A 15,302-nucleotide genomic window follows, 5' to 3' on the forward strand; every position below is an offset into this window, starting at 1 on the left:
TTGGCTTGTCCAATACACACTGTCCCGATTTTTTGCTTCAGATATATGGTAAGCCTATGTACAGGTTTATCAGGGGTGAAAGGCTTGAGGAATACTATTATATAGGGAGTTCTTGAAAGTTCGTTAAACAAAAAGGTTAAAGATAGAAATAAGATTTTTTTTCTATCAGGCATTTCCTGATTCCTTTTTTGCATTTGTCGTGATCAAATGTTTATCTGAATTTAGCTATGAGAGTTTAGAAATACTAGAAAACAACTTCATATTTCATAAACGTAAATGGTGTGTAAGTGAGGAACAACAAGACTGCAAACAAAAAGCACCGGATTTACAGGGCTCTGGAATATACCATCGGAAACCTGGATTATAAATGAACCGACTTATGTCATAGGCGAGTAAGGAACCTTCAACAAGAAAATCTCCACAAACAACAGACCGAGATCTTTGTTTATGGAAACTAACGAGGATCTCGATTTTCGAAGTCTTTACCAAATAATCACCGAAGAACTAACTACTTATTACGAGATACCAAGACGAAATAATAGGCATGTACGAAACAAGAAAAGGCATTTGATTAATCTCATTCAAGCTCATTAATCTCATTAATCTCATTCAACTTCTGATAACAACAATAGTTGTCGAGAAGAAGTACTTACATACACAGGAGATAAATTAGAAACAGAACTCGGGAGCATAAAATTCTCACTTCCCGCAATCCCTGATGAACGACCATACGCAAGAGTAGCCGATAAAATCAAACAGCTCAACATAGGAAAAATTTAGAGTCAACCATTGGATATACGCCAATTGAGCCACAAAACATTGGCAAATTCAACGTTCGTATTAAAATCAATGACTATAACAAAAGTGACTCGCCTATGACATCGAACGGATCGGAACTGAAACGAGGAAACTTCTTCGCCCCTGCTTACATTGAAGAGGGAAATGGGAACGAAGAACATAACTTACTCATAAAACTCTACATCCTCAACATTTATAGGAAATCCAAAAACGAAGAAAGAAAAGTCTAATGACAAAACAACATAAAAGGAAATACGGATTTATCATTTGGAATTAATAGCTATAAACAGTTAACTGGATATAACAATTGGATATAAAGTCAAACATTGGAATCAACAAATAAAAAAAATAATTGGAGAGATTCAAAATCAAGTAAGAATTTACATATTATTAATATATCTTCACGTACTTTTCTTTATTGAACTTCGTCCAGTGAATGAAAATACCTTTATTGTAATAAGTACATTTTTATCTTCTTTAGACAAAATAGAAGTTGGAATATTTTGAAAAGCGCAACTCAGCACTACTAGTGGACAGCCAAATCGAAAAACATAACTAACTTTATATCGAAGCTTTCGATAACATCAGTGAATGCAAATGAAATTCATAAATACTGAAACAAAATAACTTTATTGAACACCACAATTTGGATTTAATTACTATTGAGCAATTACTACTATTCTACACGAAGCACATCGCATAGATACTAACAAAATAGATCAACTAATACTTTTTTGGGGTGGCAACACTAATTAAAGAAAAATATACGGGAGAACAAAAATAACCCATCAAATTATAGTACCAGGAAGGGTTGGCTTTATTGAAATAGAAAAAGAAGCCACCAAAGATAGAATAACAATAACCAATATTTACGCGCCTCAGAAATCGAGAAACCATTAACGCAAAGATTCTACTAGAACCTCATCGTGAAGCTCAATAACATCCGAAATGTGAAAAACAATTTGTGGAGATTTTAACATGTTAACTTCTAAAGTAAATGCAAAAATTGACAAAACTTTCATACTAAAGAAGACGGGTAAAGCATGGAAAGAACTTACGGAAATGTACGGTTACATGAACAATAGCTAAATCCAAATAAAAAACTGTACACGGTGACAATTAGAACACAATCAAGGCGCAATGACAGAATATACGTATTGAAAGAAATTGTCCACGAAATAAAAAAATACTATACAGTATACACAACAGCGGACCATCATTTTGCGGTGCGTGTAACTTTCAGAAAAACAAATGAAATTAATCAGGGTAGAGGGAGTTGGAAAAATAACGTATCAAGTATCCGTAAAATAGAAGTGATAGAAATGATAAAAGATTTATGTAAATTTGAAAAAGAGAACAAAAAGAGGTACGGAACAATTGCTGAGTGGTAGGATAACTCAAAAGGCAAATATATAAAAGCGCTTATTAAATGTGGCATTGAAGATTCCAGTATAAGAAAGAAAGAAATGAAATAAAACGAAAAACCGAAAGTATGGAGTAAAAAATATCGAACCCTGAGAAGTACCACCAAACTACCCAAGGTTAAAAGATATCGGAACAAATTTTAGTAGCGCGTAGCGATAAGTTTTAAGCAAGCGATTTTCATCTCGGCGGTAATGCGAGGAACGGGTGACCTCGATTCCGCACTCAAGTTTGAAAAAATTAAACCTAAATCTGGAAAAATATAAAAACCAAAATATTTGAAAAACTGATTGCCCTCGTTTACTGCTAAAGTGCGATATTCATAATGTTTCGCTACAAAGTCTTTATTAATAATTTGGTGTAAAATAAATATATTTCGGGACGGTTTTCTGCTTTTATAATAAACAATTGTTTCTCATACCTGGCCTGGCACCTGATAATGGGAAAATCTTAATTACTTTAAAATGAAAGGATTAATTCTGAATACATACCGATGATTACCACTGAGACAGCAAAATAGAAATGTTTAAATATATGGGACCTAAGGGTTGAGTGACTAATGTAGGCCTACCACCGCAAAATTCCAGCCGAATGCGTAAATAATTGTACCGAATAGCATGTGAAGATGTGCCCGCAAAATATAAAATCAGTAAAATTTGGTGTGAAATAGAATTCTGTATATCGATTGATCTACAACTTTTGAGGAAAACGAGTTTTTCATTAATCACAACGAAATTAATTTGGTAAAATGATGCTTACCGGACAACATCTAAAATGCCAAAAGCTACTGAGACTATATAGTTAAAGTGAAGAATTGCGCGTTAGAGGATATCGATAGACGCCATACTTGAAGCAAGTTCATGTCCATACGATAAAGAATACTGCTGGGTAGTGAATTCCACATAACGGAAATTCTTAAAAAAACAAATTGTGCATATTTTGGTTGGTAGATTGATTGAGTTTGACGACTGAAAACTTTTTTTGATGTGGCAAGTTCCAAAAGTTAGGAAGAACACAGTTCATTATAATAGCTGTAAAATAAGCACAGTGATGCAATATTTCGTCGGTGGGAAATCAAATAGTATTTGTTATACACTTACTTTTTATTCATCAGTTTCCCGCGTACAAAAAGTGTCCTTTGAGCATTTTGGAAACACTCTCTTCATTTATAATATTATACTGTTACCCATTTTGATGCTGAAAATACCCCAATGTTCCAGTTTCGACGTTCTTTCGACCTTCTTTCGACAGAATATAAATGGATGTACTTTCTTTACAATTTCTTGTGTCAAAATAAATGCTACTTTTAGTGCTACGCAAATTGAACAAAAATTACTGTAATCCTCAAAGAATACATCGTCCAAACATTTTACTGGTGGATAATCGCACGCACTGGTAGAATGCCCAAGGATGTGATGCATATATATAAACAAGTCCATGACTTTTTCTTTGTTATATCTAAAAATTGATATATACCTAATTTTGTCAAAAAATTTCTTTCAATTTTGTGTACCATTTCTATTTTTTTGGGTACTCCTGAAGTATGCGCACAATCTGAATCCTAACCTGGTACACAACCTGAGTTCAGGTTGTGCGCCATCTTGGTGCGCATACTTCAGGAGGTCCTTTTCTGATTGTTTATGGCTTCGTAGTAATCAGTAACTATCATTAGTTAGTACAATTATTCTTTTTTACACAATCCGGATTAATTTAATTTTTGATATTTCACTCACTTTCTCATGATATATTATCACCCATACGCCATATTGAAATCTTATAAAATATGGATCCATATATATATAGAACAACACTTCCAGTAAAAAAATACTTCAAAATTTTTACGAACATCCAATTCAAAAATTTAAAAAATCAATATTCATCGTTTATGGAAATAAAGTTGCAACGCCACGTAGTTTGAAGTGTTTTCACTCACGCAAAGTTGATTAAAAAACATTCTAATTACATCTGGATATTCCCTACTTTCTTTTCTTTGTTTGCAGATCATGATATGGGGATAGAAGGGCCCTTTTTTGGTTTATGACATGCTTTGTAATAAATTTACACATTGAGCGTTAGTGTTATTTCATGGATAAAATCACTTTGATTTGCATAATTCCCGGGCTATAAATTATATCAGGAAAGAGTACAATCATGTGTTGCAGTGTGATTAAAAGTTCTCTTACCGAAAGCCTCTCTTTTATATGTATTACAGCAGACAATTTCATGTTAAAATTATCCCAAACTGTAGCCTAACCTGGTATTTTTATGGTACTGCCGTGCAGCTGAGGGTTTTATAGAACAGTTATTGGGAGATAAGCGTATATGGCAATAGAGAAATTTTTCAAGTTATACTTTTATAGAACTGAAGCTAAAATGTTTTGCCAGGCTGTAAGGTAGCAAGTGTTATAACAACCCTGGCAATGAAATATCTTCTTTGTTGATGTGAGGCAGGAGATATTGAATGCAGAAGAGGTGTTGAATCGACTAGATGAGGGTGGCATTGACCTTTCTGGATACGAGGATCCAAATTTCTGCAGTATCAATAATAGCCTGGTAGTTGCGACTAGCAATGAAGGCGAGGAAGAAAGTGAGGAGCCAGCTGATGCTGTAACGTTTACAGTGTAAACAGTAATAAGCAACAGAAGCAAAAGATCAAAATAGTGTGGCATTCGCCAGATAGAAATCCATTTCGGCCTGGATTTCTGGCCTGGCAAGAAAAATCAATTGCTGTAGATCCTCTAGACTAGAGCAGGGTGGTCCAAGGTTGTCGGTTCCGCGGGCCACAGAATTGTTTTTGCTTTGTTCGCGGGCCACAACACTGCCAAGAATAAGTAAATAGTACAATACAAAACAAACACTTTTATTGTGCCAACACATTGATCTGTCATCTGTCAAGCTAACCCATTCATAAACCACCAAAAAACACATAAAACTTTTTATATATTTAAAGTCTTTATAAATTAATTCTTTAAAGTCTTAATATATCTACACATACTGTAATATTGCAAACTCATCAAAACGGAAAAAATGTTTCCGCAAATGTAAGTGCATTCAAACATCAATAAGAATTTCAAAGCAAAATCTTAACTTTAGAAAATGCTCATTGCTCACAAGATTCTTAAATGACGTTTGAAATTGGATTCTTTTGTCACCGACACAACTTGCCTACATATCAAGCAAGTATTGTGGTATTTTTCCTCCCACATCCAGTTAAAAATCTGTTTGAATTCGTCAGCTTTTTTTTTCAAACTCATGTTTACAAAATAACTGCAGATTGATTGATTATCAAATTTTAGGTATAGAGGGGTAATTAGGCACGGTACTAAATTTTCTGACATATAGGCAGCATTTTTTGTAATACTGTTCAGTCTGGTGTCAGAAAATACCCTGCATTAAATATATTGTTAGGCCATAACATTAATATTTAGTGACAGTAGTGATTTAACAATATGTCAAAAGATTTTTCTGGTTAATTTTATGACAAAACAACATGAAATGCATTTTCCCACTACTCACCGAATGCGACGCGGGCCGCAGATAATGAAGAGGCGGGATACAGATAATGAAGACAATATGTGGCCTGCGGGCCCGGGTTTGGACCACCCTGCTCTAGAGTCTAGATACACCTGCAAAATACTTCTTTGAATACTTTCAACCAGAACTATTTCAACTTTTTGCAAATATTTATCACTAGCAAGCAAAAGGCACTAGGGCAGAATATTAGGAACCAATTCGGTCGAAATGGGTCGCTTTTTTGGGGCGTCGATTGTGATGGCTAAATTGGGTTTTCCACGAACTCGGATGTAGGCTACTGGCAAAAAGTGAACCGTGTTGACAGGATTGCGGAATCCATGCCCGTGATTAATAGCTACTTCCAGCTTCAAAATAGCCTACACGTAAATGCGGCTAGACAACCTCCTACTGTAGAAAATTGTAAATTTGGAAAGTGCAGCCAGTGATTAATGCAGTTTGCAATCGTTGCATCTAGTTGCCTCGTGAAGAAGTCAATGCGGTTGATGAGCAAATGATTCTTTTCACTGATAGAGTACCTGCTAAACAATTTGTCAAAGGTAAACCCAATCCCGTTGGTTTCAGGAATTTTGATATTTGGGGTAAATGTCGATTTCGAAATTTATCAAGGTTTCGGCACAAGAATTCCAAGAGAAACTAAGCAAATTGGTCTTGGTGCACCCGTGGATCTACGCTCAGTGGATACCATACTGAAACTAAAGAACTACAAAATTTATTTTGATGATTATTTCACCGGAATGCCACTCATAAGAGAATTAAAATCAAGAGGCATTCATTCACTTGAAATTGTTAAAAGCAATCGACTGATGGGGGGCGAACTAAATTCTGAAAAAGAGCTCAAGAAGAAAGGAAGAGGTGCAATCGATTACAAAGTATCCAACAAAGGTGATATTTGTGTAGTCCGTTGGATGGATAATGGCGCTGTGACACTTGCTTCAAGCTTCGCTGGCGTTGACGAAAAAGATCATGTACGACGGTGGAGAGAAAGCACAAAAGAACACATGCTATAGAAGGGCCAAAATGTGTTTAGGTGTACAACGATGATATGGGAGGAATTGATAAACTAGATTTCCTCATTTCGCTGTACAGGACCAAAGCTAAAATTAAATAGTGATCGGCGACCGCTGACTTATCGATCGTTCGCTACGATGAAAGTTAGGGGATCCCCAACTTTCAAAAGGCTTCTGGTCCGAGATATGATGAATGCACATGCAAAATTTGGAGCAGATTCATCCTCGTGAGATATCGCGTAACATACGAAAGTGTCTAACAGACAAATACCTATCAACTTACTTACCGATCGTGATTGAAAAGTAACAAAGAAGTGGTCAGTTCGAGTAATTTTCCACTTTATGGATTTTGCGCTCGCGAACTCATGGCTAGAATATCGCGATATTGAACGAGCAAATGGAACTCCAAGATCACGCATCATGGAATAAGTATAACGTCTTCCTGTGCCTCACAAAAGAGAAGAATTGCTCTTTGAGCTTTCATAGCAAGTGAACTTTTAAAACCACACAATTTGAAAAATATCTTAACAGATCTGTGCTTTAAAAACTTGATTTTTTAATCAAGATATCATTCATTTTGGTCGATTTCACAATTTTTGTGTAACAAAAGACAATTTTAGAAGATTGCTAGTTAACTTGATGTTTTTTTTGAGAATTTTCATTCTTTGATATTTTACAATTTTTGGTGACATTTACTTTTTTTTCAGCTTTGACACAAAGTGTACACCTAATTTGTAATAACCTAATCAATTTGTAATAAAAAATATTTTTTTCCTGAATTGGTTGTGCGTGACTGAAAGGGATAATGAGGTTACCTTCAGTTCAAGCTATTTGGTTCCAGGAATTTTGTGTTTTCGCATGCGGTATTGTACAACCTTTTTTCTCGATATTAAAATGTCATGTACGGTTTTGGTAAACTTCAGCATAAACAAACAGTTATGTTATCGTGTTAGGATATTCATGTGATAACATTTTTTTGTGTCTGAAAGTCGATTATTATCCCGTGTCATTTTGTCTTGGATAAAAATTTATTTCGGGTGTGGTTATTGCATTAATCTGATCAATGGCAAAATTTCAATTGCGATTCCATGCTTACTTTTATATTCTAATCTCGGCCTGTATTCGAATCTTATAATAAATATTATTTTAGGACACTTTTAATTTGTTGTCATAGGATATTTTTATTGTGCCAATGTTCATCATTAATAATGATATGAAGGATGAAGCATTGGGGAATCTTTCCTCGTGGTCTTTGAATACTCAAATTCAAAAAACCATTGTTCTAAATTTAACCAGTTGTGTAATTGTGTATTTATTACAAATAACCTAGTTGCAGCCATTAGCCACCCGAAAAAGGGTAAGCTGTTCACGTGAACGAAAATTACTGAATTCATTGTTAATGAAACATTAAACTAAATAATATGATTTAGCCCGCGAATCTTTTGCTCTATATTTTGTGTTAACCTTTCAACAATATTATTCATAAAATGACCTATTTTGTGATTTAGACTGAACAACTTATATATTTCTCAATGATGTTGATGTATTGTAGTACTAATCAATTAAATTAGTTTAATCAACTATTCATAGATATATAGGCTACTGTATTTGAATTATTATATATTTATTAAATAAAAAATCATAAAACAATAATAAATTGAAACCAAATTTAGGACTGCAATTTTCAACCTACCATGATATGAGGTCGGTCCCCAGTGGTTTTATGTAATAAGAACATTTTTTGCCAAATTCCTTCCTTCCTATCTGTGATCAAAATCACGAGACATGATCTGGGTTAACAAATGATATCAGATTGTCAGGAGTCCAATTCCTTCTGCATAAGCAGATGATGAATGTAAATACAGATAAGGATTTAAATTGTTTATTGTTCTTACCCAGAGGGGGAAAAGGCTGTCACACCAGGGGCCAAAAATTTTGCCCACCTGGACTGGCGGGCCATGTAAGTGTGACATAAAAAGTGCCAAAACTAAATTTAATCGCAATCTCAACAAATTCCTTAAACTATTTTTTAGCTAAAACATCAAAATTTAGTTCTAGTTTGGTCGTGGCAGCATCATGCGGTTTGCTCTTGTCAGTTCCTACCTGTGGCCTAGTTGAATTGTGAAAATTCCCAATGTCTTCAGTATTTGCCATTTACGTCTAAGCTTACCTAATTTGATAACTAATAGCCCTTTTCCGGGAAATTCCGCGGGCGTTACCTAACCAACAATTGTTAGGCGGATAGTTTGCCCCTCGTGTAGTTCAATTTCATCGCTATCAAATTAATGTTTTCATTAGACATGTAGCGGACCTATGGACCGTTTTGCTAATATACTGTTGTCAGTATTCTTCATCTTGGTATTCTTGTTGTTGTTGTGGAATACTCGCTTTTCTCTTTAACTATTGGATCAGTTTCACTGAACTGAAATTTTCTGGATTCACGTAAAGTAATATTCTTCACTGTAGCTACATTGGATTATTGTTTGTCAATTCATCGACAATATTCTTGATTGCCGTCTTCACTCACACTTGCTACAGTATTATTGGACACGTAGGTGTACATAACGATCGTTTCAATATTATTGAACACGTAGTGGACATAACGATCGTCTTGTTGTTCTTGTTGTTCTTTGACACGTTTTGAAGAAATCGCTTTTCTCTTTGATTACTGGATCAATTGCTTTGAATTTTTCAGTGAGTTAAGATTGATTTTTTTTTCCACAAGGCTATTACTTTTATTTATTTCTAAATTTCGCATGAAATCTGATATTTTGTCCAAAATTTTGCTGTATCATTTTATCCATGGAAACACTGGTTGTCCGGTTTGATTCTTTAAATTACTTCTACGCGAAACTCGGAATTTCATATATATTTGAGCATAGCTCTCTTGTGTTGTTGTTCATGTTATTATTCTTCTCCTTCGCCATGATGGAATCGCTTTTCTCTTCGAATACTGGACCAATTGCTTTGATATTTTCAGTGGTTAAAGATTGATTTTTTTGCCAGAAGCCTATTACTTTTACTTATTTATAAAATTTCTGCGGACTTCGAGAGATTTGTTTTTTTATGTGTCAGAATAAAAAATAGCGACACCTTGTGACGTGTCCATATATTTGAGCATAGCTCTCTTGTTGCATTATGGATCCTTCGGCAAAACTTTTTAATGACTTAGAATAATTGTTTTCGCTCTCGCCAGATCATACTTTCATAATAGATCCACCGGCAAGATTCTTGAATAATCACACCGAATAGTTGACTCAACTCTTGGCACAAGATCCTCGCACTATGAATCCACCAATAGGACTATTAAATTACTTAAAATAACTGTCTTCACTCTTGTTATATCATCCTTTCATTGCGGATCCACAAGCAAGAGTATTGAATTACCTTTGAGAGTTGACTTTACTTTTGCTACATCATCCTCGAAATGCGAATCAACCATAGTATGACTGTTGTATCCATTAAATACCGTAATTGCCTTCACTTTTGTTGCAGTATCCACCTAACAGGAACCACCAAAAGACACTTTACTCGTGCTACGTTATCCTTAAATACATATCCAAAAGCATATAAGTGGGATGAATAGTTTATCCCGCAGAAACCCGTTTGATAGCATTATTGCGTTAGATACCAAGGGAAGATTGCTGTGTTTACTTAGAAACAGCAACATGGTCAGTTGTTTCGGCGTTACAGTAGTCTCTGAGTTGGTGGTGAGATAAAAAATCTAGTGTTCGTAATCCCGCTAATTTCATCAATAATTTAGCATAAGTATTATCCCAAATTCCTCTCGAAGCGGTCATGCTTCGATGCAGCACATGCAGCAGTTTATCTTCGAGTTTGCGAACAGATTTACTGTCGACAATACCAGGTCGATCTAAATGCAAATGTAATGAGTTGAAAAATCCACTTATTCGTATGAACTAAAACTTTTATGATACTGTACTATTGTAAATAGGACTTGCATTTCTATTTTAATTCAAATTACCTCGCTACAAGAATAAAATGCGAAATTAATTTTGTGACGATTATGTCAATATAACATTTATGCCATAGGTCTGCGTCAAGACTGAATCTAAACCACCAGTAATGATTTATATAATTCTTGTAATATGGCTAACGCGCCTGAGATTGAAATAATATTTTTTGTTGAATTCGGTCATATCTGTGTGCAAGTTCACACCAAACCGGACAAAATACTGATTTGTACTACTCACCGCAGGATATCAGTACCAAGGCTGTGAATATAGCGACTTCTTCTGGGCTAAGACCAAGAGAAGTAAATTGTTCAGCAAAATCGAATGTACATTTGACGAATTCTCCCATATCTAAGTCAAAATATATGTCACGTTAAACTGTTCAATTGCATGATTGTGCATTTGTATAGTATAACCAACTCGTATATCATATTTGTCAATATAGTAATAGAAAATGAACATACCATTGAAAACTAATTCAGATAAACCATTCCGTTTTCCATCTGGAAATAGAAATGTTTGGTTGACCGGGTTGTAACCAGATAACATAACGATGAGCATGACCTGTAAATGAAGTTAAAATTTTTCTATTTATATAGATAAATCAATTATAGTTACATATGTGATAGTCCGGCCAGAGAAAAAGATATGCTGATTTGAACGGTGCATGGGGATAGAAAAAAAAGGAAACATATTAAAAGATTAACTTGATGATCGATTTGATAATTTTGCACAAATTACCAAACTTTCTAGTAATAATCAGCGAATTTGTGATTAAATGAATTTAGTCTATTTCATCTGTGACCTTACTTTGAGCGAAAATCGAAGGATCAAGATTCGATATAGAATAGTTTATGAGAAGTCAATATCAGGATTATTTAATTTTGCCCATACCATTTGTTTTGGCAATTACCTCGAGTACTCCACTTTTTAGGAGATGAATTTGATCCACAACCTTCAACATATTGGTAAATCCAGGTATTTTTTTCGCGAATTCAACGACTTCACAAATCGCCATGTTGAATGTGGAGGTGTTTTGAATTGTAACGTTATATGTTGCTTTCTGCCAGTTTCGTATGAAATTAAGTACAATATTATAACTTTCGGTATATTGCACTAGTTTAATATTGAAAAATGATATCATTTTATTTTTTGTAAAATACTACTTAGCGGTATTGGGCGCGTCGTTATTAGTCCACCGATAGTTTTATTGTTCAATGCATCGGATCTCTTCTGAAAAATCGTAGTCAAAACAGTAGATCATATCAAACAACACGCATCCATGTGTGTTGTCATTTTAACATAAAGCTGTGTATTAGTTAGGTATGTTATTATTCTTTACCTCGAGTTGACTGTGTCTCTTTCCCCTGATGTCTGCGCTTAGAAAAAATCCTCGCTTGGCCAGAAAAAAAGTGGCTTGAAAACCGAGACAAAGTGTATTTGCAATATCATCATATACACAGGGGCTTTGCTTGCTCTCCGAATGCTACAATATATTATAATGGTAGAAATGAAAGTTTTCAGTATTTGGTTTCCGGAAGCTTGTTGCTTTCTACTGTTTCGGTGATTATACTGTACAGCTTGTATTAAACTTATGTTAAGAATGAAATATATAGAATATAACAATAAACTGTTTCAATGCAATCTGAACGCAGCGCGGGTGAAAGCAATCGATAAAATTACAATAGGCTTTGTTCAAATGTTACTAGTTTCGGTAATGCAATATTTAGGAGTTTAGTGAGATCTGATAGATATAATATAACGTGATATGCTTTTTCTTAAAATATGGAATAGGAAGCAACCAAAAGCGAATACTTCTTACAACCGCGCTCTATGCTAAAATGAAATAATGCGCTCATGCAGGTTTGTTAGGCTTACCTCATTATGTAGGTCATACTGGGAATGACAATGAAACGATATTTATCGTGATTATCAGGCCAGCACTTATTTTATAAAAGTGCGTTTTCTAAACAGATTAGTATAATTGTAATATTACATAAGCTTAATTTTGATAGCTTGTTTTCGTTCTTGGATATATGTGATACAAATAAATAGCTGTAGTGTTATAAATTGAAAATTGAGTAATTTAAATTACCTGATTGTTTAAATTTGTGTTTACTACGTTGTCCATGCTCGCCAATGTGTTACTGCATTGATATTTATTGTCTTCGCTTGAAAATTCGCTCTCAATCCGTGAGGAGCAAGAACTGTCGTGGGATGATGCTGACCACAAACGCTTCTTCTGGTTGTATGGTATGTAAGACGAATTTGAGGCAGGCAAGAAATTGCTTTTTGCATTTCCTTCCAGTCGTTTGGGAAATTTATCAAACGAAAAGTATTTATCTTCTTTGTTCAAAGTCGACGATTGGATATGCCCATGGTCCATTTCCCTTGAATCATATTGCAAGGCTTCGATGAAGTTCGGCTGCCTTATTTTTTCAGATGTGGATTTTTGATTTTCAACGACGGATATTGGGCTCCAATGAGGTTCATTTGGTTTACAGGCAGAATATACAAATTTCTGTCGTGTTACTGAATTCTCACTGTGCCTGGAAACGTTGAGAACGCCATCACCAACACTTAGCAAGTGCGAATAGTTCCTCTTTGTTACTGACTGGCCGCTTCTCTCATTTTCGATACGACTTTGTATCAAATATTTTGCAGTTGGTAAATGATTACTTTCTGGTTTCTTGGCTGGGTTTATCAATACATTAGAGTGTCTGCGGGCGTCAGTTGTCTGCTTTACTAACTTTTCGCTTTTACGGTAAACACTCCCAATAGCATTATCATCCGATCGTGCATAGCTTCTGAACGTTAAATTTTTACTTATGAATACCATAAATCTGAAATTACACCGAGTAGTTATATTGAGAATAAATTGCCTAACGAATGAGACAAAATTTGAAAAAAATTTTCCGGGGTTAGGATAGCATTTCCAAGTCGTATAAATTCTGGAGAAAATTGTTCCATATTATGCCATTTTCTTCACATGCGATAAACATTACGTCGTTTTCAATTGTGCGAGTATAGAATATGAAATTATCTCCTATACGTTTGATATTATGAAATTTAGATTATCTAAGCCGCGAACAATATTCTCTGTCAGCAAATACATTAATACCTCCACGCTGAATATCTCCGTGTCAAAATTTTAACCTTCTCTCTATTTGGTATTCTTCCATACTTGACAGCTAAACAAGAGATAACAATATAATTAATTTTTTGTCTTGAATATATTATTTGTAGATAAAAAAAAAGCAAACATATAAGGACTCGTCCAACCTTTTCGAGACATTCCGACTTTTACGCATGCCTCATATCTACATGACTGACACCTGTTTCTAGACTCTCTGTTTATTTCACAATTATCTCCTAATTTGCATACTGGATATTTCAGATTCTGTCCCGTGGTTCGCCGGAAGAATCCCTGTAAAATACAGCACATGGAAATAAAAATGCAAGTTTACGGCCTGAATAACACGTTACGCCGACGAAAACAATCGATGATTTTAACAAAATGCAATCGCACGCGTTATTAGCGACTTTTCCATTCTTCCACAAATTTCAAAACGGGAAGGAAAAAAATTTAAAATTTTTAATAAAATCATATTTTATGCTATCGGCTACAGTTATTCCAATTATTTTACCTTGCACCCTTCGCACGCATCTACTCCGTAATGCACACCCGAAGCATTGTCACCGCATACTCGACAGAGTACAGCAAATTTATATTCACCATCTAGAACAGAAAAAGAGACCATGACCTTGGTTATAGAAATTGCTGTTTTGTGACGCGTATTTACGTTATTCGTTCCGAACAAGGCAATGTAGAACATCATCTGATATCACCTGATATGCTATGAGCTACTTATTTTTGGAAAGACCGGCATCTTTACGGTTCGTCATGGCTTACCCAATTTATTACATCTTGGGTAAGTTGGCGAACATGGTAACCTGTGATGCCAATATACATAATCCAGTTTATCGCTTCAGCTACTAGGAGGATACTGTGGCATTGTTGTTTGTGACCGGGTTTGTCTCATGAATTTGCGACGCTATCATCATTACATTTGGTAATTTAGGATCACCTTCGTATGCCCATCTAAATATTTTGACTTAAAGTGTTTTTCAGATTTTCAATATGCTAATGCAGTATAAGTTACCGACGTATGTCGGTCGCGCCTTTTTACTATCATTAGTTCAAAATGTTTGAAATGGACGAAATTATCAGAGACATATACGATTCACCATATTTCTCAATAAATTTACGAATATATTTATATGATTTCACCCAGTCATCTGAGTTCTTGATTTCTCTATCCTGGCCTGGAGCTAAGGCTGGGCAAAAGATTCGAATAACGAATAGCGAATCGAATATTAAATTATTCGAATGACATTTCACTATTCGAATATCCGGTGTCACGTGACCTGCGCCGCTTTGCTTGGACAAGGAACTCGCGCGTCTCAAAATCGTTCGTGGATTGCGCGAGAATTCGCCTACATCACTCGCTAACAGACAAAATCGACAAATTTGAGAAATCGTTGTCTCCGCGTCATTGTGTTATTT

General features: G+C 35.0%; 1 protein-coding gene across 1 annotated transcript; it reads right to left on the reverse strand.

Annotated features, from left to right (window-relative positions):
• Positions 1-9,392: 9,392 nt before the first annotated feature.
• LOC120325544 (uncharacterized) lies at positions 9,393-14,155 on the reverse strand. Its single transcript, XM_039391664.2, has 8 exons — positions 14,018-14,155; positions 13,857-13,926; positions 12,831-13,542; positions 12,078-12,221; positions 11,649-11,798; positions 11,200-11,299; positions 10,976-11,086; positions 9,393-10,635 (listed from the first exon to the last, which is right to left on the reverse strand). Exons 1-8 carry the CDS (start codon positions 14,028-14,030, stop codon positions 10,412-10,414), a joined length of 1,524 nt encoding a protein of 507 aa, XP_039247598.2. The 5' UTR covers positions 14,031-14,155; the 3' UTR covers positions 9,393-10,411.
• Between the last annotated feature and the right edge of the window lie 1,147 nt (positions 14,156-15,302).

Source organism: Styela clava, chromosome 1, assembly GCF_964204865.1.
Source record: "Styela clava chromosome 1, kaStyClav1.hap1.2, whole genome shotgun sequence".
NCBI lineage: Eukaryota > Metazoa > Chordata > Ascidiacea > Stolidobranchia > Styelidae > Styela > Styela clava.